At 47.9% G+C, this 10,804-nt stretch overlaps 1 protein-coding gene across 1 annotated transcript; it reads right to left on the bottom strand.

The window, feature by feature from the left end:
- Positions 1-606: 606 nt before the first annotated feature.
- On the bottom strand, positions 607-2,732 carry LOC117724207 (H-2 class I histocompatibility antigen, alpha chain-like). The gene is made up of 3 exons (XM_076916855.1): positions 2,363-2,732; positions 2,119-2,235; positions 607-1,940 (listed from the first exon to the last, which is right to left on the bottom strand). The coding sequence occupies exons 1-3, from the start codon at positions 2,502-2,504 to the stop codon at positions 1,867-1,869; spliced, it is 333 nt and encodes a 110-aa protein (XP_076772970.1). The 5' UTR covers positions 2,505-2,732; the 3' UTR covers positions 607-1,866.
- Positions 2,733-10,804: the final 8,072 nt, after the last annotated feature.

Here is a 10,804-nt window from a genome sequence, read left to right on the forward strand (position 1 = left end):
TTTTAGTCTGTGATCTTTAGCCCTGGACACTCATAATCCTGAGGACAGGACAAGGCTCTGGCCATCCCTGTGTCCTTGTGACCACAGACTCTCAGCATGTGCTTGATAGTGATGGAGAGAGCAGAGCCCAGAGGTGACACAGCTGAGGAGTGACTCGATCAATGATCACAACACACTGAGCTCCACCTGTGCACACCTCTGTTCACACTCAGCTCCCACAGCATCATCCTGTCCCATCAGATACACACAGCATAGTGGCACAGATTCTGGGAGGTTCTCCATCTGCCATTTCTTTCTTCAACAAAACTCTAAGTCTTCTCAGGCCTTTAGTTTACCTTTCAATCAACCCCCAGTTGAAGGGTGTGAACAATCAAGTTCACACTCAGATTTTTATTCTCAGTGTGGAAGTGAGGCCCTGAGGCTCAAGGCAGCATGGAGCTGACAGGCTGTAGATACCACCTCCTGCCTGCTAGACCAGGGAACTTTAACTTTTTCAAATGCTATTTTTAGTGATGGTTCTTAAATACTTCAAGTTTCCTTGTAACCCACCACCCACCAATCATAGTGGAGAAGAAAGGATATGGGGGAAGTGGACCTGCTTAGAAAGTTTTTTCTGAGCAACTCCCATCTGTGTTGTCTGTAAATCGGCAGTTCAGTTCACAGGTCAGCATTGGCAGCCCCATCTACCTGCAAACATCTCAGGGATACATCAGCAGTCAGGTTCCATAGAGTCTTGTTAGCAACAGAGGTGACAGGACCTAGCAGAGACAGCCAGGCCTTAGCTACAGTCAGCAAGAGGGACCAGCAGGAACACCAGGAGAAGTTCTTTGCTGTGCCTCTCTCAGGAATGTGAAGATCAGTGAAGATGCAAGACCCACAGTGTATTTGCCAGCCAAGCTCTGTCTCTGTCACTCTATTGAGTCCTATTTATACTCTCAAAATATCATGTGTCCTCCATGTGTCTGCCCTGAGCACATGCATTAAATCAGCCTGAGTCCTTAGAAGCAGTAACAAACTGCAGTATACCACCAGAAATTTTTTGGTGCATTTTTCTCTGTGATGCCCGGACAAATGCAGCTCAACTACACAATGTAAGGCAAACCTTTATAAGTGTGTTGTTAGCAAAGAATCCTTCATCACGTGTCCTTTCACATGCTTGCTTTAGCAGCACATCCTCTCTTCTGTCTGCTTCAGTGAAATGTTCCTTCAGGAGTCCGCATTAGCCTTTCACACCTGTGTCCACGTTAATGAAACACTCCCTCACCTGTTTTCCCCATCGAAACACCAGCCAACCAACTTTCTAAAGAATGCTTAGTTTCCACTTCAGCCAAGGAAGGTTGGCTGTGGAAGGGAACACAGAGCAGTGCAGGGACAGGGTCCTGGTGTGCATGGCAGACTGGGTTCCATAGTTCTTCACACTGAGCCCATAGGATCACAGGGGACATCAGACACTGTTGTCTAAAGAAAACTGAGGGCTCTGGACGTCACAGGAGAAACCTGAACACACTGTCTGTCACTCAGTCCACTCAAGGCTGCTGTCTTCATGCTAGAGAACAAGAGTCATGGACCATCACTATGAAGTTAACATCTGAACAACCCACCACTCACAGGGGATTCTGGGAGTCCCTAAAACCCAATCATGTCCACATTGCTCCTATCTGGTCGGACCCCAGAGTGTCACATTTACAATCTAGGAGAGACATATCAGAGCTCTGGGAGCTGTCCCTGCCTTGGGTAAAACAGAATATATGTATATATACATGTACATGTACACGTAGGTATTCATATCAACTTACAACTGAGACCCCCAGAAGGTTTCTCTGGAGGAGCTGTTATGGATTCCCAGGGCTTCCAATATCCCCAACTTCACTCCAATGGCCTCAGGACAATCCCGGCCCCACACTGACCTGGAGCTGAAGCATAGTCTCCTCCTTTTCCACCTGTGAGAAGAAAATCTGGAGAGTTCAAGGAAGACCTTGACACTAGGAAGTTTCCAGAACTGACAGCAGACCCAGCTGGAGACAGCAGTAATACGGGGTGTGGCTGTGTTTCCCATTAATGAACAGAGCACACTTCAAAGGGAGGCTGGGAGAAAACGCAGACCCTGCCCTTTCCTACCTGTGTTTCTCCTCCTCTTCATCACAAAAGCCACCACAGCTCCAATAATGGCCACAGCTCCAAGGACAACCAGAACAGCAATGATCACCATGTTGGAGACAGAGGATGGAGGAGGCTCTGGGAAGGACAGGTACAGGAAATGAAGGTGAGGGTCATGACTCCAGCTCTCAGCCCTGACCAGCTCAGGGTCTGCAGAAGGCTCCAGCTTTCCCTGACCCCAGCCCTGCACCCACACCCTCCTTACCCCATCTCAGGGTGAGGGGCTGGGACAGCCCCTCATGTTGCACATGGCATGTGTAATTCTGCTCCTTCCCAAGAGGCACCACCACAGATGCCCACTTCTGGAAGGTTCCATCCCCTGAAGGCCTGGTCTCCACAAGCTCCATGTCCTGGGTCAGGTCCTCCCCATTCAACTGCCAGGTCAGGGTGATGTCAGCAGGGTAGAAGTCCAGGGCCCAGCACCTCAGGGTGACATCGCCTTGTTTTCTGAGGTGATAGACTACATGTGCTTTTGGTGGTTCTGTTTGGAGGATTTAAGAAATTCTACAATTAACAAGGCAAACTGAAATGTACACTAGGCACAGTTAAATCAGTGATGACACTGAACTATGTGTCTGTTTGAACACTTCAACTTTCATTGCACTAGTTACTAGTAGGTAGAGCTTGTCCCCTCCACACAGAACTGCACATGTTTCTGAGGACTCAGAAGCTAAGACGGAATCCAAGTGCATCAATGGATCAACATGTCTTCCTTACTTCATGTTGTATAGCATGAGACAGGTAGTCAAAGAATAAAAGAACGAAAAATAATTTAATGTGTCCTTGAGTTCATATCTATATTAGAAATTAGAGCTATATGCTACTGGTAGGGTGCCACCACTGAGACCCAATCACTGTAGTCATCTTGCTGAGTAGCATAACTGTCAGTCCAAGCGAACAGCCATCAAAAAGTGTGTAGCAGAAACGTGGTGAACCTCTGACACTCAGGCAAAAAAAATGACTCCCAGCCCCTGCCTGTGGGGTGACAAACTACAGGTATGTTATACAGGATTTCAGGAGTGTGCTGTGGACCCCGGTGCACCTCTTTCTGGACCACAGCAGGCTCACAGGGTGTGTGGATCTTCCCCCTCACTCCAGCCCTGGATTGCAGAAGACCCTGACTCTCAGAAAGTCCAATTCCTGATCCACTAGGGGGAGCACTGTAACTTGTGGGGCAGAGCAAGAGCAGGAGGCTTCTGGATGTTTAGTTCTCACAGGAAACAGTCGAAGTTCACAAGAACTTCTCCTTTAGAGGGACCCCTGAATTAACTTATCGAATCATCCAGTCTGTGGAGATACAAATGATCTGATACAAATGATAATACAATGACCTGGAGAAATAGCATCACTGCAGTGCAGACAAAACCTGACCAGAAGCAAAATAATGCTTTTAAAAAAAAAAAAAAAAAGTAAGAAATAAGAAAAAGAAAAGAGAGAGAGAGGGAAAAAAAAAGAAATTCCATAGATTATATTCCTCCAAGTTACCCCATAAGGGCTCCTATGAACATTCCCCACTGTAGGAATAGATAGAACTGGGTTGTATAAGAGATGCAAACCCCGCGGGGTGGGGGGAAGATCTGAGAAAATGTATTTTTAGGAAAGTTCTAGAAACTCGGGGAACCAGCCTTGTGTAGGGTGTCCATGTCTCCCATCAGGTAAAGGAGACTTTCTGTCGTGAAATGTAAGGGCTGACGCACTCAGCATGACAGGAGTCAGTGTCCACAGACCATAGCTGTGGGCAGAGAACCTGGCCTGGGAGAGGCCATGGCTGACAGCAGGGAGCTCCTGCTGTTCAGTCAGGAAATTCTCTCCCTCCCTCCTGAGACAGACTGGGAACTGTCCAGGGAGAAGGCAGAGCCCTGGGAGAGTCAGTGCAGTCATTGTGATGAGGATCAGGAGACCCAGGGACACTCTCTCCCCTCTGAGACAGGGGCATCCCCCCAGCTGAGGGTTTCTTCTTCCCCAGGACTGAGCCCCAGCCCGAGGGCAGAGGGAGGAGCTGCCCGCCGCCCCTGCACCTGTGCACAGCAGCGTCTCCTTCCCGTGGGCACCACGCACTTGTCCTCCAAGTAGGCCCTACATGTCTCTGCAGCACCAGTCTGCTCCCACTTGTGTCGGGTGATCTGTGCCTCCATGTTCGCTGCTGTCCACGTTTTCAGGTCTTCGTTCAGGGCTATGTAATCATGACCTTCGTAGGCGAGTTGCAGGTACCCGCGGAGGAGGCTTCCGTCGGACCCCACATCACAGCCAGATATCCCCTGGAGTGTGTGATAGCCTGCAGGACCTGCTGTCAGTCCGGCCCACCCGACCCTCCCTGGGAAGGCCACGCCACACCACGCTACACCCACCCTCGATTCCTCCAAACTGAGGGGAAACTGGTCCTGGGTCAGTTCTATTTCTGAGCCTAGGACTTGGGACCCTGGATGTCTCTGGCCTCTGTGTCTGGTTGTGGAGGGGTCCTGATCTCCGACCCGGGGTCACTCACCGCCCTCGCTCTGGTTGAAGTAGCCCATAATGTTCCTCAGGGTCACTTGGAACCACTGCTTGTTGCCCTTTGCTCTCTGTGTCTCCAGCTTCCAACACTCAGGCCCTTCCTGCTCCACCCACGCTGCTCGCGGCTCCATCCTCGGATTCTCCGCGTCGCTGTCGAAGCGCACGAACTGCTTGTCATCCACTTCCATGTACCGGGGCTCCCCGAGGCCGAGGCCGGGCCGGGACACGGAGGTGTAGAAATACCACATCGAGTGTGAGCCTGAGGGCGGCACGCAGTGAGACCCCGACCTCCTCCCGGGACCCCATGCGAGTGCACGGGCCGGGAGGGGAGCAGGGCGCGGGGCTCGGGATGCGGGTGAAGAAGGGGCGGAGGTTCCAGTGGTCGACGCGGGGAAGCTGCTTCCCCAGTGCCGCCCCCGCCCCTCCCCGCAGAGGTCGTTTTCCTCTCGACCCCGCACTCACCCCGGTGGGACTGGGTTGGGGCCAGGGCGGCCTCCAGCAGCAGGAGCAGCATGTGCAGCGCCAAAGACCCCATCTGTGATCAGGGCATCTGAGTCCCATGGGCTGCTTGAACTGTATTACCAGTGCCTGCTGAGATTCTGGTCGGTTCCCCCAGGATCCAGTCATCCAATGGGTGTGAGACCTGGCTCTGCATCACCAGTGTTCAGGCAGAAGGATCTAACACAGTAGGAGCAGAAAAGAAAGTTGAGGATATGGGGAATCCCCAGCCCTGGGCTTCCCCACCTTTGACCTCAAGGCCTGGGGACTAAGACTTTTCATGAACTCTGTGCTGCATGACAGAGTGCTGTTTGTCATGGTGTCTCTGAGTTCTGACCCAGTAGCTGTCTGGACACCAGGAGAGACCCGAAGGCCAGACTCTGTGTGTCCTCTCCTCCACCCTTCCTCTTTCTTCTTCTCTTTAGAAGTCAGACCCTGGACTCTTCTAGAAGAAAAGTCACTTCCGGGAACACAATGAAAAAAAAAAAAAAAAAAAAAAAAAAAAACCGTTGAGGATACAGTGGAGAGATGCTTCTCCTTAAACCTGAGGCGCTGTCCTACAAGTCCCACATGGACCCCACAAACCAGCCTTTGTTCACCTGCAGTGTTGGGCTCACACTGGAAGCCTGAGTGCAGGACTCTTATCTGTAAAGAGGAGACATTGCATTTTCTCCTAGGATCTGCCTTCTTAGCTTCAGGCCTAGACTCAGATTCCTCCTGTTTCTTCCCAGATGAAGTGTCTGTACTTCTAGATGGGTGTGTCTTATTTACAAGGGTCTTCATTCCAGGTCTTGAGATTTTCTGTGTGGACCTGGGACATTGTCCCTGCACTGTAGACTGTCTTGTCTCCTGGGAAAAGGGTTTAATATCAAAGGGAACACAAATCACCCCATTCTCCATGGTTTGTTCCAAGGTTCTCCAATGATTGTCCAAAAGTGGTTAACCTTAGAAGCTGTGGAGTAGTGTATATCTGTAGTGTGGGGTGTCCCATGCATTCATTTTAACTTACAAGACCAATAGGGAAATTCTTCATAGGTGTTAACATCCTTAAGGCATGAGGGTCTGATTGTCAAGGAAAGCAAGCAAAGGAATCAGCACTGGAAGTGGCATTTACATGTATAGGAATCATAATGGGTTTCTGACATCCTGCTGGTGAGCAGTCTCCTGTCCTGAATACCTGGTTCTTCCCATGATATGTTTCCATGACATAAAATAAGGAAAGGATAGTGTTAGCAGGAGTGGGGCTTGTCCCAGTATGGTGTTAATCCGGGTAAAATCAGCCATGAGACTAACAGAAGGAGCCATATGTAGGTTGGTCTGGGGGAAACATGAGTGTCCTTCCAGGTGATCTGGTTGTGTGTGTTCAGGTGCCTGCCTGGTCTCCTCTTTGTTTTCTCTGTGACCATCAGGTACGCCATATTTCTGACTGGAGAGGTCTCATCAGACATTGAAGGCTCATAGGCAGATAGGGTGAGGTTGGTCCTCCAGAAAGATACAAACAAATCCCGTTCCTACTGTTAATAGGGAATCAGGTTCCTTGCAACACCTGTCAAATGGGTCTTACCATTTGACCAGGATGGGTGGCATACTTGATGGTTGACTCTAGAGGGTTTGTCTTACATTCAGTGTGAATAATGCCATGTCTTCTTTTGTATTTTGTGGTAGACAGCCTTGTGTTTAATTAATTTTTTTTAAGTGTTTGACTTGTTTTTTTCAATGACAGCTTATCCCTGAGAGTTGTGAGGGACACCAGTGTGGTGGACAATTTTCCAAGTCTTGCAGAAATTTTAGAATTGATGGCTCTCCAATGCTGGTCCAGTGTCAGCGTTGACATGGAGAGGGACCCCCATAACAGCAAAATTGGAGAACATGAGATTAATTAAGGTTTCTTTTTATGGGAATTGATATCAGTGATAACGAATACAAATTTTTATGGACTGAATGATGATATGTAGTGACATCATACTTGCAAGAAGGCAATGCTAGCCTTAGGGCTCTGAGGTTGGTGCCCAAGTGTTGTATAGCAGGAATTCGAATTAGGGAGGGACAGGAGGAGCAAGTTCTGAGGGTGTGTTTGAGGTATTTTAGGGGGGCATTGAGGAATTTGAGCTTTAGCCCTTTGAGATTAATATGGTTGTCTTATGGGAGTTGTTTAGCAGTGAGGGGTGACAGAGTAAAGGCCTCATTTGTGACAATCTTACTGGCTGAAGTGTTGCCATCACAGGCATATCTGGTGAGGGATGAGCGTGACCACACATGGCTGACTAAAAATGGATATGTTCTAGTTTAAAGTATTTTTGAAATCTTAATAGGTGGGAAAGAGGATTGCCACCAAGTCTGAAATAGGAACAGACTAGCAACAGGAGTGACCTGACCATATAAGTGCTGTCTGAACATAGACTAGCTGTTTGTTTGTTTTTCAGGTACGTTAAAACCAGAAAGATAGAATACAGTTCTTTAAATCAGGGAAGTTTTTCTGTGAGAGGGAAAAAATGTAACTCAGAGCTGGTGTCGCTTTGGTATACTGTGTAGACACCATCCTGTGGCTCTCCATCTGTAAAAGCTGTGGGCTTTGGGATAGAAGACCAAGAGAACAGTGGAGAAGGAAGCAACCTAAAGACTGGTGGGGCTGCAAGAATTTATCTTTGAGGTAATGATTGTCTGTCTATCCTGGGTATCAAATGAGGCTGTTAGCAAAGGAGGTGTGGTTTCTCAGGAGCCATTGGATGTCTGAGATGGGGAAGGAAAACAGTTAGATCAGGTTCTTTACCTATAATTTTTAAGGTATGTTCTCTTCCTGTCCTTATAGTGGATAAAGTGTCAACCTCGGTTAGTAATTGTCCTGTCCTTATTATTGTGGATAAAGTGTCAACCTTGGTTAGTAGTTGAGGAACTACCCCTGTTGGAGCATGGAGCCATTCTAGGACCCCCTGAGGTTGATGTAAGGCTCCAAACACTGTGGGGAAGAACTGAATGTAAAGACCTGGATTGGGTGTTGTGGATCATAACATGCCAGGTGTTTCTAATGTGGTGTTTAATAGAACAAAGGGCCCCTCTGGCTGCTGGCATCAGGGAGAGAGGAGAGAAGGGGTCCTTGTCACCTTTAAGAAAAGCAAATAAAGGCTGTGATTGCCTGTTTGGTATGGTGAGCCAAGACCTAAACCAATTAATATTGCCTAAGAAGCTTTGACTGATATTCAGGGTGAATGCACTGCAGAAGTCACTGACAGGTGTAGCTGGCCAAATTGAGGGTATACTGATTTCTCTCCCTAGGAATGTGATGTGTCTGATAAGTTGAATCTTTCATTTTTAAAGATTTATTCTCTTTTATGTATATGAGTACACTGTAACTTTCTTCAGATATACCAGAATAGAGTATTGGAACCCATGATGTGGTTTTTAGCCACCATGTGGTTGCAGGTAATTGAACTCAGGACCTCTGGAAGAGCAGTCAGTGCTCTTAACTGCCAATCCATCTCTTCAGAGACACCAGAATAAAGTATTGGAACCCATGACATGAGCTCATGCTGAATCCATGCTGAGCCATCTCTCCAGCCTGAACAAGTTGAATCTTATCTTTGGATAATATAAAGCCTCTTTCTTTTAGGGCTTTTATGGCTTCCTGTTTAAGATTCTCTGAGGTTTGTTTTTAATTTTGCCTTTTAGCTTGTCATATTAACAGGTCATCCAAATAATGAAATATACAGAGGCCTGAGTTTAAAACTGGTTTTAATGCACCAGCTACAGCTTCTTAACAAATGGTGGGTCTGTTGGTCATGCTTGAGAGAGTTCCCTCCACTCAACCCTATCAGCTGGTCCTGAGGTATTGACTTTAGGTATGAGAAGGCAGTTAGGGGGTTAAATGGTCCCAGGCCTGGAGTGTACATAAACAGATGGGCTGAAAGCAGCCAGCAGGGAGTAAGGCTTACTGAATACCTGTGGAGAAGTTACACTGGCCAAACAATTGGTCATAGTTCCAATTTATTAATGGAGGGAGGTTGTCCTTGTTAGAGTCCTATTTCTTGTTTATGTGTGTCACTTTTTCTAGCCTTCACCTGACATTCATCTCCAAAACAATACTTCCCACTGTGCAAACAGGAGACTAAGGAAGGTAGCTAGGTACATATCTCTCCAGTCTTGGGAGTTAAAGGTCGCTCCTGAAGCTTAGTATAATAGATTTCATGTATGGGGCATGAATTCCACCCTCACAGATGGCTTTGCATTGTTTTTTTAAGTCTGTTACTGGGAGGAGACACCAAGCCAGTGGAAATTGTCTTGAAACCTGTAGATTAACAGGGAAGGTCCCTGTGGATGGAGTTTGTTCCCAGTGTTTTCAAGATTACAGAGCTGCTCTGGCTGGTTGGGAGGAGAGGCTGTAGATGTAAGCATTTCTGCTCAGATGGAAGGGGATCTTGAGACTTGAAAGCCCAGGAACCACATAGCTCTGAGGTGGGACAGTGTCCCAGTGGAAGGACATCCTGAGACACAGGGCCCAGGAACCACACAGCACTGAGAGGAAGCCTCCTCAGCAGAGGCATTGTAACTCCTAGGAGAGGGTCTCCACAGCTGAGCTAGGATCTCAGGAGCCTCAGTCAGCTCCTTCTCTTCTTTTCTTTTCTTCACTGCTGCCTTTTCTTCTTGGCTTCTTCTGATGAGAGAGTCCAAACCAGGCAGTAAATCTCATGAAAGAGGTTTATTGGAAGATCCAGGGTATGGAGGGATAGATCCAGGAATGGCTGCCCTTGGCTCTTGGGAACAAACAGCAGGGAATCAGGGATGCTCAGAGAGCTCAGAGATTGGTGGGGGTTTCTGCCCAGGTAATGGTGCTTTCTTTTCACACCCTGTTTTCTCTGCATTGAGGCCAAGGCTTAGGCTGGAATGTCCTTTCCAACTTTAGCTGTTTTTTTCTGAGGCTCCATCTCTGTGTGGCCACTCAGGGAGTCTGGAGAGGAGGCACTAACACTGTGGACAGCTCCTGCAGTGTTTAACCAAGGCAGTAGGCTGAGGCAGGAAAGAAGGTGTCATCACCATGGACTGCTCCTGAGAGACATTTTACTCCTTTGGAAATAGTCTGGGTCGAGAAGGCAGGGTCTGTTGCTGCTTTGATGGCTTTTGTGGTGCAGAAGCTTTTGAGGTGAGCCCCTCAGGGACTATTGCTTCAATGTAGTTCCTGCATGTCTCCACTGGGAAAAAGACTCCCAGTGGTAGCTTGTGTATTAATCCAGGACAGCAGGGAATCTCCCCTGTCTCTGTCTCTGTCTCTGTCTCTGTCTCTGTCTCTGTCTCTGTCTCTGTCTCTGTCTCTGTCTCTCTCTGTCTGTCTCTCTCTCTCTCTCTCTCTCTCTCTCTTTCTCTCTTTCTTTCTCTCTCTCAGCTTTGAAAAGCCTTCATGGCAGAAGCTCCGAGTAAGTCATAGGCATTTTCTCTTTGGCCTTTCAGGAACAAAAGAGAAGCATCTGGCAAGATATAAATGAAAAAAAAATCTAGGAAAGAGAGCTAAGGACCCTTCTTGGGTTTGGAGGAGCTCAAGAGAAAGGTAGACAGGCTAGCTTGGTAGAATGACACACAGAGAGATTTCTGAAGAGCTGGCATTTTAGTTGTAGAACCAGGCTTGTAATAGATATCTCATATATAGTTTAGAAAATAAAGTTTCCTC

This window comes from Arvicanthis niloticus, chromosome 20 (assembly GCF_011762505.2).
Source record: "Arvicanthis niloticus isolate mArvNil1 chromosome 20, mArvNil1.pat.X, whole genome shotgun sequence".
In the NCBI taxonomy this organism is placed as follows: domain Eukaryota; kingdom Metazoa; phylum Chordata; class Mammalia; order Rodentia; family Muridae; genus Arvicanthis; species Arvicanthis niloticus.

Excerpts from the sequence above, each read along its gene's own strand:
- LOC117724207 (XM_076916855.1), bottom strand. The coding sequence starts at position 2,504 with ATGGAGCTTGTGGAGACCAGGCCTTCAGGGGATGGAACCTTCCAGAAG. Across the intron at positions 2,236-2,362 it reads GCCCCTCACCCTGAGATGGG|AGCCTCCTCCATCCTCTGTC; the intron begins GTAAGGAGGGTG and ends TGTCCTTCCCAG. Across the intron at positions 1,941-2,118 it reads GAAGAGGAGGAGAAACACAG|GTGGAAAAGGAGGAGACTAT; the intron begins GTAGGAAAGGGC and ends TTCTTCTCACAG.